This window comes from Oncorhynchus mykiss, chromosome 16 (assembly GCF_013265735.2).
Source record: "Oncorhynchus mykiss isolate Arlee chromosome 16, USDA_OmykA_1.1, whole genome shotgun sequence".
NCBI lineage: Eukaryota > Metazoa > Chordata > Actinopteri > Salmoniformes > Salmonidae > Oncorhynchus > Oncorhynchus mykiss.
In genome coordinates this window covers 19558062-19574475 of record NC_048580.1, presented here as the reverse complement: position 1 = coordinate 19574475, position 16414 = coordinate 19558062, and the positions used below count along the sequence as shown (strand labels likewise).

At 41.2% G+C, this 16414-nt stretch overlaps 1 protein-coding gene across 2 annotated transcripts in view; it reads left to right on the top strand.

Annotated features, from left to right (window-relative positions):
• LOC110491548 (angiotensin-converting enzyme) overlaps positions 1-16414 on the top strand; it is a 35805-nt gene that overhangs the window by 16421 nt on the left and 2970 nt on the right. For both annotated transcript variants that reach the window (XM_021565081.2, XM_036946428.1), the window contains 13 exons: positions 83-294; positions 2545-2681; positions 2926-3084; positions 3285-3372; positions 6822-6965; positions 7170-7361; positions 7672-7769; positions 7871-8043; positions 8315-8538; positions 8818-8962; positions 9368-9466; positions 9760-9882; positions 10118-10302. In XM_021565081.2, the coding sequence (XP_021420756.2) occupies positions 83-294; positions 2545-2681; positions 2926-3084; positions 3285-3372; positions 6822-6965; positions 7170-7361; positions 7672-7769; positions 7871-8043; positions 8315-8538; positions 8818-8962; positions 9368-9466; positions 9760-9882; positions 10118-10302 (1979 nt within the window). The remainder of the gene's footprint in view (positions 1-82; positions 295-2544; positions 2682-2925; positions 3085-3284; positions 3373-6821; positions 6966-7169; positions 7362-7671; positions 7770-7870; positions 8044-8314; positions 8539-8817; positions 8963-9367; positions 9467-9759; positions 9883-10117; positions 10303-16414) is intronic.

Below are 16414 nucleotides of genomic sequence, written 5' to 3'. Positions count from 1 at the left end.
TCTCTAGACTTGCTAAACCATACAAAGTTATAGGGAAATGTGTCATGCACAATTTACTAAGTGCCTCTGTTGACTTTTACAGGACAGTCCTTAAATCCGGAGAATCCAAGCCCTGGGAACAGGTGCTCCAGGAAGCAGTCGGGACAAACAAGATTGACGCCAGCTCCCTGATGGAATACTTTGGTCCCATCATCACATGGTTGAAGGAACAGAATGCAGCAATGAATGAGACCTTGGGCTGGCCTGACTTTAACTGGGTTCCACCCGTACCAGAGGGCTACCCCGAGGATATTGGTGAGCAAGTAAACAGGTTTAACTGAAGGAGGATGATATTTCAATAAAATAATTGATATTTCAATAATAATTTTCAACATGGTTCTTTTGCATTGAATGTCTGTCCCCCTACTTTTGGCAAATGGATAAAAAAAAAATGTATCCACTTTAAACAAGAAAATATCCAATTCAGCTTAGAATTTGCAGGACAAATTCAGGAAAACCAGTCTTAAATCTATTAATTTTTGTTCTGTTTGTACATTAATCTTTAAAAAAAAAATAAAAAAAAATATATATATATATATATATACTTATATATATATATATATATATATATATACTTATTTATGAAATCATTTTGTTTATCATTTTTCAATAAATGTTCCCTTTCTGACTAATTATGGTATTACAAAAATCTGTAATTATAATATGAACACTTAATTGTTGGTCATGAATGTCTTTGTTGATTGAATCCACTTACATTTGATGAAATTGTAGACTGCAATTATTGTGATTGTTGTAATCGTTATTATTAATCATGATTATTGTAGTTATTATTAGTGATGGGTATTTTTTCCCTTGTTTGGACATTACATTTAGAACTCATTGTTATAATGTGCATTGAAACATGGGAAAAATCAATACAAATATATGTACTTCTCTTTTAAATTGTGTATGGTGACATTGAAAGATGAACTTGCATACAAATTTAAGCTATACTCACTTAAGTTAGAATCGGGCCGCAGTCACAGAGCCATGTACAGTGGGGCAAAAAAGTATTTAGTCAGCCACCAATTGTGCAAGTTCTCCCACTTAAAAAGATGAGAGGCCTGTTATATTCATCATAGGTACACTTCAACTATGACAGACAAAATTAGAAAAAAAATCCAGAAAATCACATTGTAGGATTTTTAATGAATTTATTTGCAAATTATGGTGGAAAATAAGTATTTGGTCAATAACAAAAGTTTCTCAATACTTTGTTATATACCCTTTGTTGGCAATGACAGAGGTCAAACGTTTTCTGTAAGTCTTCACAAGGTTTTCACACACTGTTGCTGGTATTTTGGCCCATTCCTACATGCAGATCTCCTCTAGAGCAGTGATGTTTTGGGGCTGTTGCTGGGCAACACAGACTTTCAACTCCCTTCAAAGATTTTCTATGGGGTTGAGATTTGGAGACTGGCTAGGCCACTCCAGGACCTTGAAATACTTCTTACGAAGCCACTCCTTCGTTGCCCGGGCGGTGTGTTTGGGATCATTGTCATGCTGAAAGACCCAGCCACGTTTCATCTTCAATGCCCTTGCTGATGGAAGGAGGTTTTCACTCAATCTCACGATACATGGCCCCATTCATTCTTTCCTTTACAAGGATCAGTCGTCCTGGTCCCTTTGCAGAAAAACAGCCCCAAAGCATGATGTTTCCACCCCCATGCTTCACAGTAGGTATGGTGTTCTTTGGCTGCAACTCAGCATTCTTTGTCCTCCAAACACGACGAGTTGCGTTTTTACAAAAAGGTCTATTTTGGTTTCATCTGACCATATGACATTCTCCCAATCTTCTTCTGGATCATCCAAATGCTCTCTAGCAAACTTCAGACGGGCCTGTACATGTACTGTCTTAAGCAGGGGGACACGTCTGGCACTGCAGGATTTGAATCCCTGGCGGCGTAATGTGTTACTGATGGTAGGCTTTGTTACTTTGGTCCCAGCTCTCTGCAGGTCATTCACTAGGTCACAGTTGATTTCTTCAAACCAAGCTGCTTACCTATTGCAGATTCAGTCTTCCCAGCCTGGTGCAGGTCTACAATTTTGTTTCTGGTGTCCTTTGACAGCTCTTTGGTCTTGGCCATAGTGGAGTTTGGAGTGTGACTGTTTGCAGTTGTGGACAGGTGTCTTTTTTATACTGATAAGTTCAAACAAGTGCCATTAATACAGGTAATGAGTGGAGGACCAAGGAGCCTCTTAAAGAAATTACAGGTCTGTGAGAGCCAGAAATCTTGCTTGTTTGTAGGTGACCAAATACTTATTTTCCACCATAATTTGCTAATAAATTCATAAAAAATCCTACAATGTGATTTTTCTGGATTTTTTTTCCTTCTCATTTTGTCTGTCATAGTTGAAGTGTACCTAATAATGATAAATTACAGGCCTCTCATATTTTTAAGTGGGAGAACTTGCACAATTGGTGGCTGACTAAATACTTTTTTGCCCCACTGTAGCTTGAGCTATGAAAGCTATTCTACTTGTACCCTTTCTTTCTATACCTAGACATGATTGCAGATGAGGTGCAGGCGAAGAATTTCCTGGAGGAGTACAACAGCACTGCGGAAGTGGTCTGGAATGCCTACACTGAGGCATCATGGGCCTTCAACACCGATATCAATGAGAAGAACAGGCAGAACATGGTAACAGTTGTCTTGTGTCTGAATGGAGCATCTCTCATATTTCTACTGTACACAGGCAACTAACCCACACATTCCTCTCTGTATTTCTGAAACCTGGTTCGGAGGAGCTACAGGATGAGCAGGCTTTTGTTCTAGCCCACCACTAACACACTTGATTCTATAGCTCAACCTGCATCTTTTCTGGCACATTTCTTGCACTTGGACAAACCAATTTTGACAAGTGTGTTGTTTACTCTGTCTCCAGCTGCAGAAGAATTTGGACATGTCTAACCACACACTGACCTACGGAAAGGAGGCCCGCAAGTATGACACCACAGACTTCCAGGATGGGGCCTTGAAGCGTATCTTGAATAAACTCAGTGACATTGAAAGGGCCGGACTTCCCGACGAGGAACTGAAAGAGGTAAGAATTAGCTGAATGCTTTTATTGACCTTCAAATAATCCCCTATTCACACTCCAAAACAAGAGCAAAAATCACATATTATATTGACCTTTATTTAAATTATTCTAAAGCGATTTAATAAGTAGGCCTATTAACAAAACTTGAATCTGCATTGGGCAGTTGCAAGTTCTTATGCCGTTGGTCATTGTTTTTCGCTTAGTACAACAATTTGCTGGCCAACATGGACACCAAGTACAGTGTGGCTGAGGTGTGCAGAGCCAATGGGACCTGCCATCCACTGGACCCAGGTAAGATCCCACAATATATTTGCCCAATCCCATGCCTGGTTCAGGGCCCTAAAACACTTACCTAATTGAAAGGTCCATCTGTTGTCGATTTATATAACTGGTTTTGTATTATTAGTCCATGTGATTATTTTGATTTTATTTACATCCAATATAATAAAAAAACTAACTGGAGAAAAATTTGACAAAAGGGGTGACATGACTAACTCATAAGGCCTTCCACTTTCCCAGGGGATTTGAATCAGAGATGGAGTCTTGATCTTGAGGTCCTGGTCCAGGTCCCAATACATTGGGTCTTGGTCTCAGACAAAACCATAGTTTCTATAGTCTTAACTCATGTAGTCAAGATGCAATCATTTTTTTTTTAATAGTTGGTCCAGGTCTTGTTCTTTTACATTTATTGGTCTCATGGTCTTGACACACTGGTTCTCGGTCTCAAGAAGTTGGGTTTTGGACTGGGTCTCCAGGGGTCTTTGTTTGGGTCTCGAGTTCTGGGCCTGGTTTCCCGATAGCGATGGAACGCAGGCTTATGAGTTTTTAACGATGCATTGTTCCTACAATGGCCGAAGATGTAACATACGTTTCCCAAAACACCACGCAGAAAGAACGTTCGTTAAGTGCGTCGTTGGGGCATGTGTTGATATTGATAGGATCCAAAGAAAGGCATAGCTGCTCTCGGATCAGCTTTCTCCATTCACATCTTACTGTAACATTATAATAATTCCACAATACTGATTCCACAATACTACGAATAAGCTCCAAGAGATACAGTTGAAGTCGAATGTTTACATACACTTAGGTTGGAGCCATGAACTAATTTTTCAACCACTCCACACATTTCTTGTTAAGCTATAGTTTTGTCAAGTCGGTGAGGACATCTACTTTGTGCATGATAAGCATTTTTTTCCAACAATTGTTTACAGACAGATTAGTTCACTTATAATTCACAATTCCAGTGGGTCAGAAGTTAACATACACTTTGTTGACTGTGTCTTTAAAACAGTCAACAAAATGATGTCATGGCTTTAGAAGCTTCTGATAGGCTAATTGACATAATTTGAGTCAATTGGAGGTGTACCTGTGGATGTATTTCAAGGCCTGCCTTCAAACTCAGTGCCTCTTTGCTTGACATCATGGGAAAATCAAAAGAAATCAGCCAAGACCTCAGAAAATATTTGTAGACCTCCACAAGTCTGGTTCATCCTTGGGAGCAATTTCCAAATGCCTGAAGGTACCACGTTCATCTGTACAAACAATAGTAGGCAAGTATAAACGCCATGGGACTACGCAGCCATCATACCGCTCAGGAAGGGGACACATTCGGTCTCCTAGAGATGAACGTACTTTGGTGCGAAAAGTGCAAATGAATCCCAGAACAACAGCAAAGGACCTTGTGAAGATGCTGTAGGAAATGGGTACAAAAGTATCTATATCCACAGTAAAACGATAGACATAACCTGAAAGGCCGCTCAGCAAGGAAGAAGCCACTGCTCCAAAACCACCATAAAAAAAGCCAGACTAGTTTGCAAAAAATCCAGACTAGCCAGACTGGTTTGCAACTGCACATGGGGACAAAGATCATACTTTTTGGAGAAATGTCCTTTGGTCTGATGAAACAAAAAAAGAACTGCTTAGCCATAATGACCATCAATATGTTTGGAGGAAAAAGGGGGAAGCTTGCAAGCCAAAGAACACCATCCCAACCGTGAAGCACGGGGGTGGCAGTATGATGTAGTGGGGGTGCTTTGCTGCAGGAGGGACTGGTGCACTTCAAAATAGATGGCATCATGAGGAGAGAAATTATGTGGAGATATTGAAGCATCATCTCAAGACATCAATCAGGAAGTTAAAGCTTGGTCACAAATGGGTCTTCCAAATGGATATTGACTCCAAGCATACTTCCAAAGTTGTGGCAAAATGGCTTAAGGACAACAAAGTCAAGGTATTGGAGTGGCCATCGCAAAGCCCCGACCTCAATCCTATAGAACATTTGTGGGCAGAACTGAAAAAGTGTGTGTGAGCAAGGAGGCCAACAAACCTGACTCACTTATACCAGCTCTGTCAGGAGAAATGGGCCAAAATTTGCCCAGTTTATTGTTGGAAGCGTGTGGAAGGCTACCCGAAACGTTTGACCAAGTTAAACAATGTAAAGGCAATACACTCAATTAGTATTTTGGTAGCATGTAAACTTCTGACCCACTGGGAATGTGATGAAAGAAATAAAAGCTGAAATCACTACTATCATTCTGACATTTCACATTCTTAAAATAAAGTGGTGACCCTAACTGACCTAAGACAGGGAATTGTTACTAGGATTAAATTACAGGATTTGTGGAACTGAGTTTAAATGTATTTTGCTAAGGTGTATGTAAACTTCTGACTTCAACTGTATATTATCACCTACATGGCTACAAATGGCTTATTCTAGCCTAATACTTAACCTACCCTATAATGACACACTAAATCGTAGATATGGCATATCACTGAGCACGTTGCACCATTAAATATATAGAGGCAAATTTGACAGCCTACAATTAGCAAAATAGAACTCAATTGAATGAAATTGATTTCAGTATGTTTGAAATACTGAGCATACCAAACATTAGGAACGCCTTCCTAATATTGAGTTGCAGCCCCCTCTTTTGCCCGTCAGAACAGCCTCAATTTGTCGGGGCATGGACTCTACAAGGGGTTCGAAAGCATTCCACAGGGATGCTGGCCCATATTGACTCCAATGCTTCTAACAGTTGTGTCAAGTTGGCTGGATGTCATTTGGGGCTGGATGTCCTTAGGGTGGTGGACCATTCTTGATACACACAGGAAACTGACAGTGGAAAAACCAAGCAGCGTTTCAATACTTGACACAAACCGGTGCCCCTGGCACCTACTACCATACCCCGTTCAAAGTCAAATTTTTTGCCCATTCTCCCTCTGAATGGCACACATACACAATCCATGTCTCAAGGCTTAAATTCTTCTTTCACCTCTCCTCCCCTTCATCTACACTGATTTGAAGTGGATTTAACAATTGATATCAATAAGGGATAATGGCTTTCACCTGGTCAGCCATGCTCTTAATGTTTTGTATACACAGTGTATAATGCAGTCATCTGTTTTTACTTCAAGCATAATTGTATTCTTGTTTGTAACAATTGCAAAGACATTGGCAACTTTGTATTTGTAGTCAACTTCGTTCTGAAGTTATCAGCGGTCACAGACAAACTTGATTTAATTTGTAATGGAGATCTTCTCTGTTTAAATGACATAGAAAGGCAAAGATGTATCTAATGACGCTGTTTTACAAGTGTTTAAGTGCAAGTGTAATAACGAGGGTTTTGGGAAATAGCTCTGAGATTTAATGATGCTCCTAATGAAGGTTCTTACAATAAACTTAGTCTTAAGAATACTTTTGTGAAACCGGGCCCTGGTCTTGACTCCATCTCTGGTTTCAGACCTCCAGAAGATCATGGCTGAGTCCAGAGACTACGATGAGCTGTTGTTCGCCTGGCAGGGCTGGAGAAATGCCTCTGGCAGAGAACTGCGACAGGACTACAAGAGATATGTGCAACTGGCCAACAAAGCTGCTGCGCTTAACGGTAAGGTCTTATTACAGACCCATTCCTAAAGACATTTCAACCTCCCCAACTGCCAGCATCTGTCTTCTAATTGGTGCAGGCCGGTTCCAAGTGCTAACACAAATAAAATGGCTGATGGGGGAAGCCTTGTCAGTTTCCGCAAATTACTTGTGTGCTATTCAGGCACTGATCCCCTCACCCTAATGCTGTCTGTTCATACTGAAGGACATTCTGACAATGGGGCGTTCTGGCGCTCCATGTACGAGACCCACTCCTTTGAAGAGGATCTGGAGCATCTGTGGAAGGAGCTGGAGCCCCTCTATCTCAATGTGCACGCCTACGTGCGCAGGTCTCTTTACAGGAAGTATGGAGGCAAACACATCAACCTGAAGGGACCCATCCCTGCACATCTTCTAGGTGAGACTGTCAGAATACAGCATGGATTCAGCACCAAAGGCCAAAACTCCTTTTACATTCTGCATGACCACTGCACATTGATGTTCTGCTGATTTGTGGAGTTTTTTGGGAGGGAATCAACTGGATTTCGTTTGCTTTCAGAAGCATTGCACGTGACAGTGACATGCTAGGGATTGACCTGGCTTTGAATCTAAATCCACTAGTTTGAGCTCCGTCGGTGGTGCAAGGCTGGAATATACAGTAGTTTCTGTTGAACATTTCATTTAGTTATGGATAAAACAGCACAGCCATGTTTCTCTTGTCCTATCAGGCAACATGTGGGCGCAGACCTGGTCTGGCATCATGGACTTGGCCATTCCGTACCCCGATGCCACTCAAGTAGACGCGACACCAGCCATGATAGCCAAGGTAAGAAGACCGTCACCACTGCAGGTGTTTTTGTTTAAGGGCTGTATGTGGAGTCTCCATGTGACCGGACCAGGAAAACCTTTTTGGGGTTTTCTCCACAGGGCTGGAATGCCACCAGGATGTTCCAAGAGTCAGACAACTTCTTCACTTCTCTGGGGCTATTGCCCATGCCTCCAGAGTTCTGGGTCAAGTCCATGCTAGAGAAACCCAATGATGGACGCAACGTGGTGTGCCATGCCTCCGCCTGGGACTTCTACAACCGCAAAGACGTCAGGTACTTTGGAGGGACGTAGAGTCTGTAGCTTCCTCAGAACATTACAATGCCAGAAACTTTGTCAAGGGCTTTGGAACTCTTGGTCTAATATTGGAACTGACATGTACTTGGTTGCAGGTTTGAGTCCCAACCAAGCTACCCCCCCCCCCCCCCCCCCCAACCCATAGTCTTTGTTTTTTACCTTTCAAGATGTTTACATTCCCTATGGAAAAACAAAGATGACAGCCCCTTTTGGCCATTAAAATGATGAATTCTTATCCTTAATTTCCAGGATCAAACAGTGCACCGTGATAACCATGGATGACCTCATCACAGTGCACCATGAGATGGGTCATGTGCAGTACTTCCTGCAGTACAAGGACCAACCTATTTCCTTCCGCGACGGCGCCAACCCAGGCTTCCACGAGGCCATTGGTGATGTGCTGGCCCTGTCCGTCGCCACTCCCAAGCATCTAAAGGAGATTGGTTTACTGGATGTGGTGGAGGACAACCCAGGTGAGCGCATACTAATGATTAGTTTTGACCCTGGACAGATTTTTAAGCTCTTATAAATGAGGAAAATAACTAAACCTTTTTTTTTGTTGACAATTTTCAATTCACTACTAAGACCTTCTGCCAAACAGGACAAAAAGGGTTATGTGGTGACAGTGCAGCTTCAGCCATAGCATTAACAAAACATTTTAAAGCAAGCTGTGTGGTGAACATAAATGAACTAGCTATATGCTGTGATTGCACTATACCACTCTAAACATGAATGTGTCTGTTCATTTCCAGAGAGTACGATCAATTACCTCATGAGCATCGCCCTGGACAAAATTGCCTTCCTGCCCTTCGGCTACTTGATGGACCAGTGGAGGTGGAAAGTGTTTGATGGACGCATCTCTCAGGGGGAGTACAACAAGGAATGGTGGAACATGAGGTAAAGACCACTTTTGTCACTTATGTTTACATACCCTACATTATTCATCTCATATGTATATACTGCACTCGATACCGTCTACTGCATCTTGCATATGCCGTTCTGTACCATCACTCATTCATATCTTTATGTACATATTCTTTATCCCTTTACACTTGTGTGTGTATATGGTAGTTGTTGTGAAATTGTTAGATTACTCATTGGTTATTACTGCATTGTTGGAACTAGAAGCACAAGCATTTTGCCACACTCGCATTAACATCTGCTAACCATGTGTATGTGACCAATGCAATTAGATTTGACTGCTACAAAAAAAAAACTTTTAGGGCAGGATGGAGAAGGGGGTTATTCATCTATGTAAAAGTAACAAATACAATTTTTTTTTATACTGTCTGTCCCTTCCAGAGTGAAGTACCAGGGCGTGTGTCCACCTGTGGCCCGTACTGAGCAGGACTTTGACCCAGGTGCAAAGTTCCACATCCCTGCTAATGTGCCCTATGTCAGGTGCGTCGTCTGACGTTTATTACTCTTTAACTAGAGGAAGCTAAAGGAACGTTTGATGAAATCAGTGGCGCAACGCACTTGCAGAAAAGTGAACCAAACATTCAACTGTAAACCACCTAACTTTCATTTGATCACTTTTCTGTCTTGTTCATAAAAACACAAGTGGGCCTACATTGCGTTTACTGATACTCTTACTGTGTCGATCAGTAGATTTAGATGGCATTCATAAAAACAGAGCGTATTGTATGTGGGATGCGGTGGGAACGTCATGTGACGGAGTGTCTTCCTATCAGGTACTTCGTGAGCTTCATCATCCAGTTCCAGTTTCATCAGGCTCTGTGTAACACCGCCGGGCATGTAGGCCCTCTCCACCAATGTGATATCTACCGCTCCAAAGAGGCAGGGAAACTTCTAGGGTCAGTAATGTACACCCTCAAACCAGTAGCATTCTATCGCCATGACAAGCACTGTCAATCTTTTATGTGATTATGTTGTTTACGTAAATGTGTTCAAAGTTGTCGTTCAGATATGTGGAAGTGTTGTATAGTGTATATAAACTGTTGCATCTGAAACATTTGTTTGACTGTAGAAAAATGATCTTTCTGATAGACTTTTGGAACGACTGTGTCATCCATTTCATGTGTTTCGCAGTGACGTGATGAAGCTGGGTTTTAGTAAGCCCTGGCCTGAAGCGATGGCTATGATCACTGGAGAGCCTACCATGTCCGCCAAGCCACTGGTACAGTACTTCAAACCTCTCACTGATTGGCTGGAGGTAGAGAACAACAAGAATGGCGAGGTCAGAGGCTGGCCAGAATATGACTGGAAACCACCAAGTAAGTCTGATAGCCAGGCCCAGTGTTGTGGGGTGGGGGCTTAAGGGACCGTGCCCGCCCTACCGTACCTCCTTTATCCAAATAAAATGGTTAAATAAAATGTAGCATGACTGAATCAGTTGTTACTATGACACTTAAGCTATGTATTTTTAGCCCATTTAAAATAAAATTACCCCCAAAAAATATTGAATTGTTAAATGAAATACAACTCGTAATTATGACGAACGGTTTTAGACCTATCGTGAAGTGCACGTCTCTTTACCCACCCTCAGCGGGGCTGAACCAAAACGGATGCATCCAGTTTTCTGGGTAAGTAGAAAGAGCTTGTAACGTGACTTCTGCTTTTGGACGTTAAGGCGACACTTCATCTTAACTCCTCCTCCACATTTACTGGATTGGTTGAACAGTGGAGAAGAGAATCAACATTTTTTTCCCCCCCAAAGGTTTCAGGCGTTTCTTTTAAACCTGCTACGTTAGGTGACTTTTTACTGATTCAAATGAATAGTGAGTGGAGCGTTAGGTAAAGTGTTCGAATGTCAAGTTTGTCGTAATTTGTCTCACACAATCAATTGTGTTAAGGGCCATCCACTGGGTAAGTCTGTCTGTCTGACAACCACCGCTATGTCACCTTCCACCACAGATGCAGAAGGCTGACAGATTTTTTTTTTTTCCATGGTTCATCCGCCTATCTTAAACTGACAGATTTTGATGGGGGTGGTTTTATGTTACTTAGATTGACAGACGGGTGAATCAGACTTAAGGATTCAATTTGATAGGCACGTTAAGGAGTGCACACACCGTGGGTGTTGAAGTTCAGTCACCTGCCGACATGGCAGCCACGTTTGCAATCTAGCAAATCACCTAAACTTACCCTGTTGCTTCCTCGTTATTGGATTGTACTTTCATGTCACGTACAGAATACTTGGCGACGAAGTGGATACGGACTAGAATGGAAGAAGATTCATGAGTAAAATGCCAAAGTGGAGTTTCCTCTTTCGTTGCAATCATGCTGGAGTTTGTTGATGAAAATGATAGCTCCTGGGAGGAGTACGTTGAAAGGCTGGAATGTTTTGAGGCTAATGAAATTGATAATGGTGAAAAATAAATGAGCTGTGCTGCTGAGTGCAGACCTACCTACTGCAAAGAGTTATGATGATGCCCACCTGTGTGACAGAGCTGGCCATATCCCGTGCACATCAAGATGTTAAAATAATAACTGAACTGATGAAGATTGTCAGAATTGAATAAATATTTTAGGCTTATAAAACAGATGGGTTCAAAGAGGTTAAAACACAGGCCATGCTAAAAGCGTAATTAAAATAACAAAAACCTTTCCTGCAGAGTATATAGCATGTCTACCTCTTCCAAGCATTTATTTTCCCACTGTTCAAACAGACCACCTTTCAAGACCTCAACCAATTAAGATCAGGTATGGCCAATTACTAGCAATGGCCAACACACTTGAACACTCTGAAATTGACAAGACAAACTACTGACTGAGGATGAAGTTGATGGTAACGTGTACATCACAGGAGGCTGCTGAGGAGAGGAAAGCTCACACTAATGGCTGGAATGGAGTAAATGGAATGGTATCAAACATGGAAACCATGTGTTTGAGTTCAATACCATTCCACTTACTCTGTTCCAGCCGTTACTATGAGCCCATCCTCCACAATTAAGCTGCCACCAACCTACTGTAGTATATATATATGGAATGGGTTGAATAATGAAACTGTTTTGGACCCAAATAAAATACAAGTAACAATCACATTTGAAAAAAGTAGAAGTAAAGATGTATTGGATGCAATTAAATGCCACCTTCACAGCCTACTTCACCCTGAAGGCCCGGTCCTTCTCCAACTGTGTCTGGAGCATGTAATGGAGGACAGACCCAGGCTCTAGATGTTCACTAATTAGTGAGGAAACTTACCATGCATTGTGGCTTTTGCAAGACAATGAAGTGTTAAGGCAATGATCACAGGTCCAGTTAGAGATGGGGGGGGGGGGGAGGATTTTTGTGGTTGTACGCTATCGAGGCAACCACAGAAGGCTACCCCTTGTTTTACCCTAATTCTGACTAGAACTACAAATGTAATGATTATAATTTTATACATTCTAATCAATTCCATACAATTATATGGTTTCAGGGTGGAATATTCTAATCATTCAATTAACAGATAAATCCCAGTAACACCTGGATAGGCTAGTAGTAGTAAATAAAATGCTTGAAGTGTACAACAAGCTATTGTAGTCTTGTAGTCTATAGTGGCTGCCACTATAATGTAAAAAAAACAGTGATTTATTTCAGCTTTTATTTCTTTCACTGCATTCCCAGTGGGTCAGAAGTTTACATACACTCAATTAGTATTTGGTAGCATTACCTTAAAATTGTTTAACTTTGGTCAAACACACTTGAACACTCTGAAATTCCACAAGCTTCCCACAATAAGTTGGGTGAATTTTGGCCAATTCCTCCTGACAGAGCTGGTGTAACCGAGTCGGGTTTATAGGCCTCCTTGCATGCACGCACTTTTTCAGTTCTGCCCACATATTTTCTATAGGATTGAGGTCAGGGCTTTGAGATGGCCACTCCAATGCCTTGACTTTGTTGTCCTTAAGCCATGTTGCCACAACTTTGGAAGTATGCTTGGGGTCATTGTCCATTTGGAAGACCCATTTGCGACCAAGCTTTAACTTCCTGACTGATGTCTTGAGATGTTGCTTCAATATATCCACATAATTTTCCTCCTCATGATGCCACTAGGCCCTCTTGTAGCAAAGCACCCCCACAAAGTGATTCTGCCACCCCCGTGATTCACGGTTGGGAGGGTGTTCTTCAGCTTGCAAGCCTCACCCTTTTTCCTCCAAAAATAACGATGGTCATTATGGCCAAACAGTTCTATTTTTGTTTCATCAGACCAGAGGACATTTCTCCAAAAAGTATGATCTTTGTACCTTCAGGAGTATGGAAATTGCTCCCAATGATGAACCAGACCTTTTGATGAACCAGAACCTTTTTTTTTTTTAGGTCTTGGCTGATTTCTTTTGATTTTCCCCTGATGTCAAGCAAAGAGTCACTGAGTTTGAAGGCAGGCCTTGAAATACATCCACAGGTACACCTCCAATTGACTCAAATGATGTCAATTAGCCTATTAGAAGCTTCTAAAGCCATGACATAATTTTCTGGAATTTCCCAAGCTGTTTAAAGGCACAGTCAACTTAGTGTATGTAAACTTCTGACCCACTGGAATTGTGATACAGTGAAATAATCTGTCTGTAAACAATTGTTGGAAAAATGACTCTCGTCATGACTTGCCAAAACTATAGTTTGTTAACAAGACATTTATGGAGTTGTTGAAAAACGAGTTTTAATGACTCCAACCTAAGTGCATGTAAACTTCTGACTTCAACTGTACTTTGTGCCAAATTTTGTACAGTTGACTTGATTCCACATTTTCAGCACATTTTCATACTTGCGTGCACCAATAGTATACTAAAGAGAGATCATACAGTGCATCAATCTACACTCAATAACCCATTATGACAAAGCAAAAACAGGTTTTTGGAAATGTATTAAATACAAACTGAAATATATTTATGTAAGTATTCAGACCCTTTCCTCAGTACTTTGTTGAAGCACCTTTGGCAGCAATTACAAACTTGAGTCTTCTTGGGTATGACGCTACAAGCTTGTCACACCTGTATTTGGGGAGTTTCTCCCATTCTGCTCTGAAGCTCTGTCAGGTTTGATGGGGAGCGTCGCTGCACAGCTATTTTCAGGTCTCTCCAAAGATGTTCAAGTCTGGGCTCTGGCAGGTCCACTGAAGGACATTCAGAGTTGTCCCGAAGCCACTCCTATGTTGCCTTTGCTGTGTGCTTAGGGTCGTTGTCCTGTTGGAAGGTGAGCTTTCGCCCCAGACTGAGGTCCTGAGAGCTCTGGAGCAGGTTTTCAACAACGATCTCTCTGTACTTTGCTCCGTTCATCTTTCCCTCAACCCTGACAAGTCTCCCAGTCCCTGAAAAACATCCCCACAACATGATGCTGCCAACACCATGCTTCACCGTAGGGATGGTGCCAGGTTTCCTCCAGATGTGACGCTTGTTATTCAGGCCAAAGAGTTCAATCTTGGTTTCATCAGACCAGAGAATTTTGTTTCTCATGGTCTGAGTCCCTTAGGTGCCTTTTGGTAAACTCCAAGCCGGCTGTCATGTGCCTCTGACATGCACTGTCAACTGTGGGACCTTATATAGACAGGTGTGTTTATTTCCAAATCATGTCCAATCAATTACATTTACCACAGGTGGACTCCAATCAAGTTGTAGAAACATTTCAAGGATGATCAATGGAAACGGGATGCACCAGAGCTCAATTTTGAGTCTCATAGCAAAGGGTCTGAATACTTATGTAAATAAGGTATTTCAGTGTTTTTATTTTTGATACATTTGCAAACATTTCTAAACTTTTTCACTTTGTCATTATGGGGTGTTGTGTGTAGATTGATGTAGAACAATATTATTTAATCAATTTTAGAATAAGACTGTAACGTAACTAAATTTGGAAAAAGAGAAGGGGAATGAATCTATTCCTAGTGCACTGTATATTTAATTTCCCTATCTTACCACAGTATTCAGGTAGCCTAGTGGTTAGAGCGTTGGACTACTAACCGCAAGGTTGCGAGATTGAATCCCCGAGCTGACAAGGTAAAAATCTGTCATTCTGCCCCTGAACAAGGCAGTTGTTTCTATGCTGTCATTCAAAATAAGAATTTGTTCTTAACTGACTTGCCTAGTTAAATAAAGTTAAAGTGGATAAATACATTTATGATAAATGTTTTATTGTTGGTATATAGTTGCTTGACAAACTCCTAACATTTCCGAAGGATCAGAAGTTTTTTTCGAAATTAGGACATTGTTTATAACCCCTTGGGGTCAAAATGGACCCCTAATGACACTTTTTAGGGTTAATTAATTTAACTGAATTACTAAATTACGAGTTATAGTTTAGTAGTTAAGCTTGACGATTTGATGACTTGGAGACATGTGTTGGGTGAAAAAAAAACTACTATGGCCTTGTAGCGTCTTATTTTTAATGACACTTTATCAGAGTAGCAGTTCAGCTGACTCAGGACAGTTTTGGGACCAAAGCCAGAAGAACCTAAAGCTCAATATTGGCATTATGATAACAAGATGGAAGTACACATTTCCTTAAATATTTTTTTCCAATAGCCCTCTTTCCAATGTACCCAGAGGGCAGTGTTTCAGTACTGTAGTTTAGCTGAAGTCGAGCCAAAAAAAGACAGCCCAGCCCCATAGAGAAGTCCAATTAGAACATTCCTAAAAATACACTTTCATTATCACCATTGTGCTGGGGCCGTTTATCATTTTTTAATGATATTTTACTCCTAGCCGACGATATTAACATTTTATATTCAACTGATGTCTGCCGTGTTTTTGGAAATTGTGATGACATCATCGCTGCTCATGCTGACCTCCAGTGCACACTAATTGCGGGTGCACAAGCGTTATGGGCTCTGTAAAGCAGATGGCAGCCACCACGAAACTGCATATGCGAATTTGAGTAGATTACGTTGAAAACAACAGTCGGCCATTTTTGACGGTGTCTCCAGTTCTTTTATAGGTCAATGATTAGAGCCACTAAAATTCCAATGTACTTAAGCTGAAACCAATCCCTCTGCAGAGAAACAACTGTTGTCAGGCCTGAAGCATTGTTTTTAGTGGGTTTAGAGGCTCCTAGCAATGAAATCAATACCTCCAATCCTTTATGATGAGTTCCTGCTGAAAGGAGGAGTTTGAGATTAGATAGAGCGAGGAGACAGATGGAGAGAGATGGACTGGGATGTCAAAGACAGGGGGAAAGAACACGATAGAGGGAAACTGGAATGTCAAAAAAGAGGGGGAGCGCAGAAGAGACCTCTGTTCTCTGACCACACTGACTGAACAAAGATGAAATGGCAGAAAGGATAAAACTCTTTCCTTTCTAATTATGCATTAAACACGTTTTTATGAGATTAATACTTGTTCTCAATGTTCTCAGTTTTGACACAAGCAATCTTAAAGTAATGTACACTGAACAAAAATATAAAGTGTTGGT